The 15,183-nt window shown below is 37.9% G+C and overlaps 1 protein-coding gene across 1 annotated transcript in view; it reads left to right on the top strand.

Moving 5' to 3' along the window:
* The window catches only part of RECQL (RecQ like helicase), a 57,614-nt gene that overhangs the window by 16,027 nt on the left and 26,404 nt on the right, over window positions 1-15,183 (top strand). The window contains exons 3-6 of the mRNA XM_043563170.1: window positions 6,661-6,858; window positions 7,991-8,170; window positions 10,769-10,875; window positions 14,650-14,848. Of these exons, the coding sequence (XP_043419105.1) occupies window positions 6,661-6,858; window positions 7,991-8,170; window positions 10,769-10,875; window positions 14,650-14,848 (684 nt within the window). The remainder of the gene's footprint in view (window positions 1-6,660; window positions 6,859-7,990; window positions 8,171-10,768; window positions 10,876-14,649; window positions 14,849-15,183) is intronic.

The following is a 15,183-nucleotide window of genomic DNA, read 5'->3' as shown; positions in this document are numbered from 1 at the left end:
TATGGTTTGTTTCTTTTTCCTTTGTCTCTTCCCATATGTTCATCTGTTTCTTAAATTCCACATATGAGTGAGATCATACGGTATTTATCTTCCTCTGACTGACTGATTTCACTTAGCATAATACACTCTGGCTCCACTCTGCTCCATCAATGTCGTTGTAAATGGCAAGATTTCATTTTTTTGATGGCTGAGTAATATTCCATTGTGTATATATACCACATCTTTTTTATCCATTCATCAGTTGTTGATGGACATTTGGGCTGTCTCCACAGTTCGACTATTGTTGATAATGCTGCTGTAAACATCAGGGTGCATGTACCCCTTTGAATCAGTATTTTTGTATCCTTTGGGTAAATACCTAGTAATGCAATTGCTGGGTTATAGGGTAGTTCTTGAGGAGCCTCCATACTATTCTCCAGAATGGCTACACCAGTTTGCAATCCCACCAACTTCTGTTTAAATGAAACCACTGCATTTTCCCCTGGTAGAAGCATTCCTTCCTTGAGAAGACCTCTAAACCAACAAGGTTCAAAGTTTCAGGGATGGGAAGCAAACATTTTACTAGTGGATCACTAGTAAGTGGTAATAGTAAGAAGAGCCACTCTCATTTCCACCCTGATCCCTAGGCTCAAGAATCCGATCTATAGGACAAACAGCATTGTTCATTGTTTTGGTAGGTAAGGGCAGTTATACTGGCTTCCACTTAGTCTTTCCTAAGAGGGGACTGATATATGTATTTGGCCCATTGCTGAATGTATCTATTCTGATAATATCTAGAACTGGAGAAATAACCATAGAATGGGTTAGAGGATCTCCTGAGTCCACTGTATGATGGACATGAGCAAAACTGGATTGATCACGTGATTTGCATAAGTCCAGTCCCTGTTTTGACTGGTGGATCACCATGGCATTTGTCTTCCAGGAACTGTCCATTCAGAGTTAGTGTCCAGTAACTTACGAGAAGCTATTTTCCTTTCCCCAATACATAATTACCCTGGTACGTTTCTTTGGAGAACACTAGTGAGAAGATTTACTATATAAATTTTTAGTTGTGTCTTTTCTCACAGGGTCCCAATCTCTATTGAGGGGACTCTGGGTCTATAAATTGGTTCTTTTCTGGGAACTGGTTGAAAGACTCTGACTCTATAGTGATTCAAGTCAAACTTAGTTTACCAGAATCAGGATTTTGCATTCTGCATATTCAAATCAAGTAAACCGTTTCAAGGACATCATGATCAACTAGCCAATGCCAGAGTTCTCTGTGGATCAGCCTATTCTGATTACTGTTTCTGCTCTGTTGCCTATTATAGCAACCACATATATCTTTTCTTTGGTTGTGAACTGAATTAGCCCTCATACCTTGGAAAATCCATTATTCTCATTGATTCTGTTGATCTGCTTCAAAGGCAGTACTTCCCTCGCTGTCATTCCTAGCTTACAGAGAACAGTCACTGTAAGCTCTTCAGGGAAGCTGGGTAGCATTCTCCTTTCCTGAAGCCTCTGGATCCCCTCCTTTAGTGTATACCCAGAAAGTTCTAGCCCTTCAGTATCATTGAGATCTACACCTGTGTCATTCTATCTCAACTTTCTAATAATTCATCTTTGGAGCCAGGTTTCTGGCAACCAACGAAGTAAATTATTAGAGCCACTCCTGGTCACTGTACTACTACACTAAACCAGAATTTCATATTGAGTCTGTATCAGTGAATTTAGCTTCATTTAATATTCTTTTCACTCTGATTTAGTACTGTTGGGATCTGTTCCCTCACATATTCCCACCATATTTCTGGTGACATAGGCATACCTCAGAGATCTTACAGATTTGTTTCCAACCACTGCAATAATAAGTCAATATCACAATAAAGCTAGTCAAATGAACTTTTTAGTTGTCCAGTGCATATAAACATTATGTTTATACTGTTCTCTATTAAGTGTGCAATAGAACATCAAACAATGATGTTCATACCTAATTAGAGATACTTGATTGCTGAAAAATCCTAGCTATCATCTGAGCTTTCAGTGAGTGTAATGTTTTTGCTGGTAGAGGGTCTTGCTGTGATGTTGATGGCTTCTGACTGATCAGGGTGGTGGTTTTGAAGGGTGGGGTGGCTGTGGCAATTTCTTAAATAAGACAACACTTAAGTTTGCTGCATTAATAGATTCTTCCTTTCACGAATGATTTCTCTGTATGTGTGATAGCATTTCACCCACAGTAGAACATCTTTCAGAATTGGAGTCAGTCCTCTCAAAACTTGTCACTGCTCTATCAACTAAGTTTATGTAATATTCTAAATCCTTGGTTGTCTTTTCAACCATCTTCACAGCATCTTCACTGGGAGTAGATTCCATCTCAAGAAACCACTTTCTTTGTTCATTTAACTTCTGTTAAAGTTTTATCATGAGATGGCAGCAATTCAGTCACATCTTCGGGCTCCAATTTGTTTTTTTAAGTTTATTTATTTATTTTGAGAGAGAGAAAGAATGAGCAGGGGAGGGACAGAGAGAGAGAGAATCCCAAGCAGGCTCCACACTGTCAACACAGAGCCAATGCAGCACTTGAACTCATGAACCGTGAGATTGTGACCTGAGCCGAAACCAAGAGATGGACGCTTAACCCACTGAGCCACCTAGGTGTCCCAGGCTCCACTTCTAATTCTAGTTCTCTTGCTATTCCCACCTCATCTGCAGTGACTTACTCCACTGAAATCTTGAGCCCTCTAAGTCATCCATGAGTGTTGGAATCAACTGCTTCCAAACTCCTATTAATGTTGATATTTTGACATCTTCCCATGGATCATGAATTTTCTGAATGGCATCTAGAGTGATGAATCCTTTTCAGAGGTTTTCAATTGATTTTACCCAAACCCATCAGAGCAATCCCTATCTGTGGCAGCTATAGCCTTATGAAATGTATTTTATAAATAATAAGACTTGAAAGTAAATGACCCATGAATTACAGATGGATGTTGTGTTATCAGGCATGAAAACAAGATGAATCTCTTTAAACATCTTCATCAGAGCTCTTGGGTGACCAGTGCATTGTCAATGAAAGAAATCTTTTTTCTGAGCCCTAGGGCTCAAATAGGGCTCAAATATAACCCACGTTATAAACAGATGTGCTTATAGATTCAGGCTTATAGAACACAGGCAGAATAGATTTAGCATAATTCTTCTTGCCCCTATGATTTTTGGAATTATAAATGAGGATTGGCTTCAACTTAAAGTCACCAGCTGCTTTAGATCCTACCAAGAGAGTCAGTCTGTTCTTAGAAGCTTTGTAGCCAGGCATTGACTTCTCCTCTCTATGAAAGTCTTACATGGCATCTTCCAGTAGAAGGCTACAATAAAAATCTGTTGTTTCTTGTGGTCACCTTAATTAACTATTTTAGCTAAATCTTCTGGATAACTTGGTGTTTCTACATCAACACTTGCTGCTTAACACTTTTATGTTATGGAGATTAAACCTAGCAAACCAACCTCGACTAGCTTCAAACTTTTCTTCACCTTCCTCACCTTTCTGAGCTTTCGTAGAATTTTAGTAAATGTGGTGCCGAAGTGAGCACTCAGCCTTCCTAGAATTGAAGAGAGTCAGGGCCTTGCTCTGGATTAGGCTTTGGCTTAGGGGAATGTTGTGGCTGGTGTGATCTTCTGTTCGGATTACTAAACCTCTCTCCATATCAGCATTAAGGCTGTTTTCCTTTCTTACATTTCATACGTTTACTGGAATAGTACTTTTAATTTCCTTCCAGAACTTTTCCCTTCCATTCACAACTCAGCTAACTGACTCAAGAGGTCTAACTTTCAGCCTGTATTGGCTTTTGACATTCGGTAGTCTTGGCCCAGTACCTATAGGAGATAAGGGGTTCTTCTGGGACAATCATAGAGACTTTGAGGTTCCTTTATACAGATCCTACATTTCTCTCAGGTTTTTCAGCATATTTAGGAGGGGCCAATCAACCGCATTATTCTCAACAGAAATATTCTGTGACAGCAAACACTTGGTCACCCAGAGCCTTTCCCTCTCTAGATACTTAACTACTGGTGTCTAGATTGTAATCTAAATAACTTTGTCTACTACATGCCATGGAATACCAATTGAACTGCAGGCAAGGGTCATTAATGCCTTTAAATCTAATCAGATCAGAGACTATTCTAGGTGGCATAGAAGCAATTTAGAGAACCTGCTTTTAAGTTTCTTTTCCTCTGGAACAACATTTGGTATTGGTTAGGGTTCACTCAGAGAAGCTGAATCATGAGTGATTTAAGGGATTTATTGTAGGGATCAGTTCCTGTATGATCATGGGGCCTGGTTAAGCAGTCCATTGCTAGTCCTGAAGTCAGCAGTGCCAGCAGTAGGAACGGGAAGGTGGAGATGGAGTGTGGGAGGGTAAAGATGAGCTCAAACCCAGGAGGACAAAATGGAGCTTGTCTGCCTTTCACTTGGACTCGTGTTGGTTGTGTAACCGCCTCCAACACTCTGACTCCAGATGCTGGTGCCCTGCAGAAGAGCTAGTACACTTGCCATAGAAAATTGCACAAGAACATGGCCAGGGATTCAGGGAAGCTGAAGAAGCTGTGGGCCAAGCTGCTGCCCCAAAGAGGTTCAGTAGGAGCTGGGTGGAACTGGGTTCTGCTTTATGCCAGGAAGGTGAAGCAGCAGATTCATGACAATGTGAATGAGCCCCAGCAGCACCTGACATTATGCCAACCATCTGAATGTAAACCTGACTGCTGTTTCATTTTTACCTTCCAGGTCTGAAGCAGAGTTCACTTGTGACCAATCCTAACCAGAATCATGCAGGGAAGGCAATTCTGGTATTGGCATAATACAAAAACACCATAACATCCTATTTTAAATCATAACCATGAGATTTCATCTTATGAAAATTTGGGGCATTAAAGCTGGACACTGATTAAAGCGGGCTGATGTTTTAGAGAGCATCAAGGACATCTTTAAAAATTTTTGGTTTCTGGGGCGCCTGGGTGGCGCAGTCGGTTAAGCGTCCGACTTCAGCCAGGTCACGACCTCGCGGTCCGTGAGTTCGAGCCCCGCGTCGGGCTCTGGGCTGATGGCTCAGAGCCTGGAGCCTGTTTCCGATTCTGTGTCTCCCTCTCTCTCTGCCCCTCGCCCGTTCATGCTCTGTCTCTCTCTGTCCCAAAAATAAATAAACGTTGAAAAAAAAAAATTAAAAAAAAATTTTTTTTGGTTTCTATTGGTATGGTGTCAAAAGGAATCTCACTTTGACTTTAATACTCGGATTGATTAGAATCATACATTAAGTCTGCTTTATAAATTAGTGATGATGGACTTGTCAATTCCAGTAGCACACTCAATTTTTCTTTTAATTGTTACATCAGCTTGTTTATAATCACCAACGCCTTATCTTGCCAACATATGAACCCAAATATGTTTTCATGAAATAATAGCTAAGTAGTTATGGGCTGAATCTCACTCATCATCAGGGAAATACAAATCAAAACCACAATGAGATACTACTTCATAACCTGTCAGAATGGCTAAAATTAACAACTCAGGAGACGACAGATGTTGGTGAGGATATGGAGAAAGGGGAACCCTTTTGCACTGTTGATGGGAATGCAGACTGGTCTAGCCACTTTGGAAAACAATATGAAGGTTCCTCAAAAAATTGAAGATAGAGCTACCCTATGACCCAGCAATTGCGCTACTAGGTATTTATCCAAAGGATACAAAAATGCTGATTTGAAGAAGCACAACATACCAGTATTTATAGCAGCACTATCAACAATAGCCAAATTATGAAAAGAACCCAAATGTACATTGACTGACGAATGGATAAGGTAGGTGTGGTATATGTATACAATGGAATATTACTTGGCAATCAAAAGAAAGAAATCTTGCCATTTGCAACAACATGGATGGAATTAGAGTGTATTATGCTAAGCGAAGTAAGTCAGAGAAAGACAAATTAAGATTTCATTCATGTGTGGTGTTTAAGAAACAAGCAGATGAACATAGGAGAAGGGAAGGAAAAATAAGGTAAAAACAGAGGAAGGCAAATCATAAGATACTTTCAAATACACAGAATAAACAGGGTTACTGGAGGGGAGGTGGGTGGGGCAATGAGCTGAATGAGTGATGGGCATTAAAGAGAGCACTTGTGATGAGCACTGGGTGTTATATGTAAGTGATGAATCACTAAATTCTACTCTTGAAACCATTATTGCATTATATGTTAACTACCTTGGATTCAAATTAACAAAAAAAAAGCTTCCTTTTGTTTCAAAGTTTGGTCACTTAAATGACTTAGGAGACTGTTGGACCACTGCCCTACAACACAGTAAAAATAATAATGATCATTTATTAAATGCATAACTATGTGCCAGTTACTATGTTAAAACTTTCCATATATTATCTCACTTAATTCTTTAAAACAATACTATGAAAGCTAGATATTGTCCCCTTGTACCGATGGGGAAATTGAGGCTTGGTTTAGTGCTTAGCCTGAGCTGAGAGGAGGACCTAAAATTTAGGTCTATGTGACTCCAACACACATGCTCTTAACCACCTTACTCTACTACTGTAAGTTTGTCTGTAATTCTGATGGTGAGGAATAGCCAAAAATCAACAGAGATACCTAAAACTAATTAATTATTGCATCTTTTTTTCCTTCCTCATAGCTCTAACTGAAGAATTGGAGTCTGTAACCAATGAGCTACATGCAGTAGACATTCAAATTCAGGAACTTCTGGAAAAGCAACAAGAGCTTATTCAGAAAAAGAACATCCTAACAAACCAAATAAAGCAGCATTTTGAGGATTCTGATGCTGGGGAAAGCAGTGAATGGGATTCTTCACCTGCTGCTTGGAATAAAGAAGGTTTGCTCTGTTTTTGTTTGCTAGTCTTGTTTCTGCTTGTTTCTTTACACAGGAGTTAAATCATTGTTCCTGGATCAGTGCTTTCTAGGCACTTGGAAGGGAAACTGGCTGTTCTTTAAGCGCATGGGAAACCAGTAGGCAAACCATTCTTTGCCCATGTTCTTTTTGAATGAAGCTTTTATTATTCACACTTCATTATTTTTTCCAAATGTGGTTCTTTTTTAAAAAATTTTTTTAATGTTTATTTTTGAGAGAGAGAGAGAGAGACAGAGCATGAGCGGGGGAGGGGTACAGAGAGAGGAGAAGGAGACACAGAATCCGAAGCAGGCTCCAGGCTTTGAGCTGTCAGCACAGAGCCCTGACGCAGGGCTTGAACCCACGAACCATGAGATCATGACCCGAGCCAAAATCGGACGCTTAACTGACTGACCCATTCAGGCGCCCCTCCAAATATGGTTCTAGCAGCATCAATCAATGCTTGGAAAAAGAAGATTTTTTACTAAATTTTCTAAGTTTTAATTAGAAAAAAGTTAAACAATTAAAAAAAAATTCAAACTTGCCAAAGTCTAGTTCATTTTCCTGCCCTAGTGAACACCTTCCTTGATTCAGGATCTTGCCAAGTCTCATGTTTATCATGAACTATCACTTATACTGGAGTTCGTAACAGTGCTTTTGTAGCCCTTGCTTTTCAGGGGGTTTACTTCTAAACAAGATATTTACATAAAAAACTCTGCATAATTGTTAATTGACAGTATTTGAGATTTTTATGATACTATGAATTCCTTGATCAACAATCAGACTGGTTTTCAAATGCCTGGTCAAGGACCTTCCTCTTCTGTGTAGGTTAATTCTCAACTGGCAAATGTTTTCATTTTTTCTGATGGATTGTTTCTTACTATATATCATTAAATCTTTTTGCCTAAGCTTTGGAGTTAAACTAATCTCAAAATTGTCAGTATAAAGGTTAAATTGTCAGTAATATTAAAACTTACATAAATTCTTAACTGCTTTTCTCTAATATAAAAGCTGCCATTTACGTTTGTATTGCATTTATAATCCTAAATAATTCTAATATATTTGGCTTATTATTATTATTATTATTATTATTGTTTTATTATTATTTTTTGTCTAGATTTTCCCTGGTCTGGTAAAGTTAAAGAGGTTCTGCAAAATGTCTTTAAACTGCAGAGGTTCAGACTGCTTCAGCTTGAAACTATTAATGTAACAATGTCTGGAAAGGAGGTATTTCTTGTTATGCCTACAGGAGGTGGAAAGAGCTTATGCTACCAGTTACCAGCATTATGTTCAGATGGTATGTATTAATAAAGATTCGTTTGAAGTTGAAAAAAGGAATTTCTCTCTTTTTTTAAAATGTTTATTTATTTTTGAGAGAGAGAGAGACACAGAGCACGAGTGGGGGAGGGGCAGAGAGAGGGAGACACAGAATCTGAAACAGGCTCCAGGCTCCAAGCTGTCAGCACAGATCCTGACATGGACTTGAACTCATGAACCATGAGATCATGACCTGAGCCAAAGTCGGACATTCAACCGACTGAGCCACCCAGGCACCCCAAGGAATTTCTCTTTTAAGTCTTAAAAAAAATAATTTCTAACCATACTTATGTATAAATCAAGTGCATTTTTATTTTCATTTATCTTAATGTTAATAGCCATTTTAAAAGGTTCACTTAAAGAGGGAATGTTAAAGACTTTGAGCAGAATTGGTTCTTTTATATGGTTCTTCAAACATAATTAAAAAACATGTTGTGGGACAAAAAGTACTAGAAAAGGAATCTATAGACCTGGAGTCTAGTCCCAGATCTTTATTGAGTGTCAGCTGGGGGTGTTAGGCACTGGAGATAACAGTAGTGAGCAAAATGGGCAAGGTTCTCATTTTCACAGAGCTCATAGTGTAAAGCAGAACTTTCTCAAACTATAATGTGTGTAAGGATTACTGGTGACATGATTGACATGCAGATTCTGAGTTTGTGTGAGACCCAAGATCTTGCATTTCTAACAAGCTCCCAGGTACTGGGTTGCTCTTTGGGTTGCTCTAAAGGTAAGTCAGCAAACTTACCTTTAGAGAGGCAGTCAGTAAATGTGATAGGTGTGGTTCATATGGTCTGTGTGGCAACTACTGAACTCTGCCATTGTGGTACAAAAGTAGCCATAGACAGCATGGAAACAAATGGATATGCCTGTATTCTATTAAAACTTTATTTACTCAAACAAGCAGCTAGTTCTTAGTTTATTGATACCTGGACTAGAAAATAGAGGTAATTGTAGGCAATTGCAATAAAAGTTTTGTGATAAAGGTTTTTTTATTTTAATTAATTAATTTTTAAATTTTATTTATTTATTTATTTTGAGAGAGAGAGAGAGAGAGAGAGAGCGCACGAGGAGGGAAGGGGCAGAGAGAAAGGGAGACACGGAATCCAAAGCAGGCTCCGGGCTCTGAGCTGTCAGCACAGAGCCCAACGCGGGGCTTGAACTCACAAACTGTGAGTTGGACACTTAACCAACTGAGCCACCCAGGTGTCCCATGAGAAAGGTGTTAATAGGGAATTAAGTCAGTGCAAAGATCTGGTCTAGGGACTGTCCAGAGAAGGCTGTCCTGAGGAAGTGGCATTTGAGCTGAAAGCTGAAGGATAAGTAGGCAAAGATAGACAGGAGAGGAAGGAAGAATGTTCACGCAGGGGAGCAGTATTTCTGAGAGCCCAAAAGTAAGAATATGCATGGTAGGGAGTATCAATAATCTGGAAGAATTTCAGTGTGGCAGGCAGTGAGGGGCAAGGCACATGGAAAGAGTCTTGAAAGATACTATAAAAATTTCCTTAGATGAGTGGGAAACCATTGAAGGGTTTTATATAGGTAAGAGACTTGCCAGAATTGTGGTTTAGAAGATGGAGGAATTCCGGAAATAATTAGGAGGTAGATTCAGTAGGACTTGGTATTCATTGGATTGGGGGTAGGAGAAGGGATAGTATAGAATGTTGCCCAAATTCTAGGCTGGGACAAATTGTTCACTGAAATAGGTTACATTTGGAGACATAATTTACATGGGAATGGAGAGAGAGGGAAGATGAGTTGAGGAAGGGGAGGTAGTGAATAGGACATTCTTTGGAAAGAATTGCTGTGAAGGGAAAAAGAGAGGGGACCCTAAATTAGGTGTCCAGGGTTTTTCAAAGATGAGAGAGGCTTGCCCGTGTTTAAATGTAATGTGAAGTTATCATTGATGAGGGAGAATATGAAAATACAGCAGAGAGACTATTTGAGATGTCAAAATCCCTGATAAAGTCCGAACCTGGTATATTTTTTAATTGGTCTGCTCTCTGGTTTATTTTAAGGAACAAACTATAGAAACATAAGGTCAGTGATTTTAATAATGTAGAATAGCTCTTAGAGCTGTGCACAATTTCAATAATAAGAGAAAGGGGACACTATCAGAATTTCATCCAGTCAATAAACTGTTCACTGGTTTCTATGTGGCATATATTAATCTGGTACAGTAAGTGGAAGAATAGTCTTGTAACTATCATTCTTAATTATACGGGTTGCTTATGTTTTCTTTGGAAACTTTGGAATAACTTTTTTCTGATATAATTGCTTACTACTTGACTTGATTTATGTTATTTTGCTAAGGTTACCAGTACTGATTGTTAAAAATGATAGTAAAGTAAAAATTCACAATCATATCTATTTTTATCTTTATAGTAACGAATGAGGGAAGAGATTTCTGTCTAATCTTATATCTACTTATTTGACTAATGATCATTTATTTATATCTATCTCCTCTATTAATGAGGCTAAAAAAATAGGTAGTATATTGATGTTGTGATGTCCTCAGGTGAGTGGTTGAAACTCATTCTGGAGGTAGTATAAAATTTAAAGTAGATACTTTCTCTTTTAGGTTTTACCCTTGTGATTTGCCCATTGATCTCTCTTATGGAAGACCAGTTAATGGTTTTAAAACAATTAGGAATTTCAGCTACCATGTTAAATGCTTCTAGTCCTAAGGTATGCTTCTGTGGTTTTTTGTTTGTTTGTTTTGTTTTTTAAGTTTATTTATTTTGAGAGAGAGGGTGTGTGAATGCCTGTTTGGGAGAGGGGCGGAGAGAGAATCTCAAGCAGGCTCCATGCTCTTAGCACAGAGTCTGAAGTGGGGCTCAATCCCGTGAAAAAAATCATGACCTGAGCTGAAACCAAGAGTTGGATGCTTAACCAAGTGAGCCACCTAGGCACACCCTTTTTTTAAAATTCAAACTCTTCACTAAAGTAGGAGCCTTGGTTACAATTGAATTGGTTATAAAATTATAAGCTAATAACTATATCAAGAGTTACAAAGTACTGTTGATGGGCCAGTTCTAGTCTACTACCTATTTTTATATGGTCTGTAAGCTAAGAATGGTTTTTACATTTATATTTATATATTTTAATTTAATTTGGTTTATTAGAGAGAGAGAGCATGAGCAAGGGAGGGGCACAGGGAGAGACAGAGAGAATCTTAGGCAGTCTCCACACTTAGCACGGAGCCTGACACAGGGCTTGATTCCACAGCCCTGGGGTCATGACCTGGGCTGAAATCAAGAGTTGGATGCCCAACCAACTGAACCACCCAGGTGCTCTGGTTTTTATATTTTTAAATGGTTAAAAAAAAGTTAAAAGAATAACACTTTGTGAAGTGTGAAAATTATAAGGAAGTCTGTAAAGTTTTATTGGAACACAACAGTGCTCGTTCATTTATGTGTTTTCACACAATAATGGCAAAATAGTTGTGATAGATACTGTATGGCCCACAAAACCTAATAATATCTACTATCTGGCACTTTACAGTAAACATCAGCTGAGCTGTTTTATATTATCTATTAGAAAATAGTAAATAAGAATTCCTAATTATACAATATTATTAAATATAAATGGTGCACTACTAACAAGATAACCTGTCCCTATGGAATCTTTTTGGTTTCGGAATGGACTCTCTTACTTTCATCTGTTGAATAAGCATTTCCCAACTATTCTTTTTTAAAAAGGATGTTATTGAAATTTTTTAAAGTGCAGAAAAGTAGAGAGAATCATAATAAAACTGTAAGTACCTATTAACCACCTTTAACATTTATCAACATATGACCAATCCTTTTTCAATTATATACCTGGAATTTTCCCTGCCTCCTCCCCTTGGTTTATTTATTTGAAACAGTTCCCAGATATCATATCATTTTAGTTGTAACTCCTTTAATATATATCAGAAAAAAAATAATTGCAATGGCATTATCATACCTAAAACAATTTAATATTGATTCATTAAAATCATCAAGTAAATGGGTGTCTGTGTGACTCAGTTGGTTAAGTGTCTGACTTCGGCTCAGGTTATGATCTCAGGGTTTGTGGGTTCGAGACTGCCATCGGGCTCTGTGCTGACAGTGTGGACCTTCTTTGGATCCTCGGTCTCCCTTTCTCTGCCCTTGCCCTGCTCGTTCTCTCTCTCTCTCTCTCTTTCAAAAATTAAAACATTAAAAAGTATTCACATTTTGGGGCACCTGGGTGGCTCTTTTGGGCATCTGACTTTGGCTCCGGTCATGATCTCACAGTTCTTGGGTTCGAACCCTGTGTTGGGCTCTGTGCTGACAACTCAGAGCCTGGAGCCTGCTTCGGATTCTGTGTGTCCTTTTCTCTCTGCCCCTGCCCCACTTGCTCTCTGTCTGTCTCTCTCTCTCTCAAGAATAAACAAACAACAAAACAAACAAATTCACATTCCTTTGTCTCATCAAATCTTACTTTTCTTTTTTAAAATCACGGTCCAGAATAAATTCATGCATTATGTTGTATTTTGTTGATCTCTCTGTAGATTCCCCTTATTTCTTATTTGTTTCCCCATGCAAATTTAATTTTTTTATTGAAACTAGGGTCTTTTTCTAGTTTGCTACATTCTGGTTTTTCTGATAACCTTCTTGTGATATTGTTTAACTTGTTATTTTTAGTTAGACTTAAAAGCGTGACTGTATTTGGTCTTTTCTTTTTCAAGACTTTATTCCCCATGGCATAAGTAGGAGGTACATCATAACCTGGTTATTTTGTGTGATGTTAAGTTTGGTCAGTGGGTTCAGGTGATAACTGCTTGTTCTGTTATTATCAAGTTCTTTGTCCCCTTTTCATCTATTGGCTTTAAAGCCACTGATGATTATTGCCTGCCTTTAAGTAACAGCTCTAATTAGGGGCTTACAAAGTGGTGATTTCTCCTTCTGTCACTCCTTCTTTTATTAGCTAGGCATTTTCTATAAAGAACTTTTTCCTTATAAACCTTTGCAGGTTGAGAATTGTTTCCCATTCTTTCCCAGTTGTCAGAGAGTTGTTTTCTTAGCATTCTCCAAAGGTGGTCAATAAGATCTTTTTTTTTTTTTTTTAAGTATCATTATAAACTTACGAGTATCTAGCGTATTTGATAGATCTTAATCCATATTATTGTTTTTTGTGCTGAATTAGCCCCATCTTTGAGCAGTGAGCATCTCTTCAAGTTGGCTCCTGAATCTTTTTTCTTCATCCCATAGTTTTTGACTCCTTGCTTTTTTGTGAAGTTACTCCATGCTCAGTTTGCATATTTCCTCTCAGACCTGGCATCAGCCATATCTCCAGGTAGCCCTGGTTCCTTGGTTTTTCCCATCTATTTCTATTTTATTGAAACTGTCATGTCCTAACTGCTCTCTTATTCAATGGGTGAATGTGGAGAACATTGCTTTCTAATACTGTACTTCTTTAACACTGAAAAAGAGTAATAATTTGAACTGTATCACGACTGAATAGTTGGAGAGAAAATAAAGAGAAGGGATATGTCAAGTCCAAATTTCTGTTTGCTTTCACTAGCACTTCATAGGATGTGAATACAAATCTTTTTAACCTTGCTGCTCCACTTTGCCAGAAATTCTGGTGGTTTTTTTTTTTTTCTTTTTTAACTCCTCCATTTCTGAGGAAATAGCCTTATGTTTGCTCCCCTAAGATTTCTGAGACATTTAGGACCAGTTGAAATGTTTAATGTACTTTAGTCATTCCTTAAGAAACTTAAGGATATCTTGAGGAATTAGCAAATGGTTTTGCTGGGATACTGAAAGCAGTTTGGACTTTGTCCATCACGTTCACCATTGTTTCTTTACACTTCTTTTGGTCCTAATTAGGTTAGAAGGAAAAATATGACACCTAATGTGCTAAATATTTTATGAAATAGAGCACTAAGAACCTAATAACTGTGAGCTTTTAGGATTTATTTTTTATTATATATAAGTATATATTTTATTTTATAAAATCATAATTCAATGAATAAGATACTTTATAAAACCTAAAGAGATTGCGTAGATTTGATAGCATCATTAAAGTACCTAATAAAGAATAGATTTTGTTCAGATACATGAAGAGATCACAAATACAATGTTAAAATTAATAAAACCCAACTTTATAACCATCCCTATTGCATTTAACTCATATTTTGGCATTTATATGAACAACTTAGAATTATGTCTTCATAGAGTAAATGCCTATTGGAGTGTTTTCATTTTTACTTTTCTCTTTTTTGTCAAATGAGATTATTCTTTTATCAATATTTGGTTATAAGTAAATAACTAAAATGCTATTTACAGCTGCCCTGAAGTTTAGTACTGGGACACGGTCACAATTTTAATGAACTCAACATCTGCTAAAACAGTTTAAGGCTGTTGCTTTGAGTAATGAGCATCTTAATTTACTGCTTAGCATCCCCACTGGCTAGCTCAGTTCCGTCATTATGTCTGTTTCTCCTTCCAACAGGAGCATGTGAAATGGGTTCATGCTGAAATGGTAAATAAAAATTCCAAGCTAAAGCTAATTTATGTGACTCCAGAGAAAATTGCAAAAAGCAAAATGTTCATGTCAAGACTAGAGAAAGCCTATGAAGCGAGGAGATTTACCCGAATTGCTGTGGATGAAGTTCACTGCTGTAGCCACTGGGGACATGATTTCAGACCTGGTATGTATGATGTGTCTAGAAAACTCCTTGATTCTAGGGACTGTTTTCTTATATGATGGAAATCCCTGCTTCCATTAAAATTATTTTCTCAGCCAGTTATTACTCATTTTCTCTTGCCTTAACTTACGGGGAACCAAGAGGCAGAATTTTAATCTCTACTCCCGCCATGGTAGTGCTTAGTCTGATTGCCTTTATCCCTTGAAATGTATGTTTCTTAAACATTATTCTCTCCCATCTTTAGCCATAAAGATTTACTGACATCCAGGTTCTCTCTCACATCTGTTGAGGAATTAGGGTCTCCTTCAAGGTCGTCTTCAGGGTCTTTGGCATCCACT

The sequence above is a fragment of the Prionailurus bengalensis genome, chromosome B4 (assembly GCF_016509475.1).
Source record: "Prionailurus bengalensis isolate Pbe53 chromosome B4, Fcat_Pben_1.1_paternal_pri, whole genome shotgun sequence".
Taxonomy (NCBI): Eukaryota; Metazoa; Chordata; class Mammalia; order Carnivora; family Felidae; genus Prionailurus; species Prionailurus bengalensis.
This window is presented reverse-complemented; position numbering and strand designations above follow the sequence as displayed.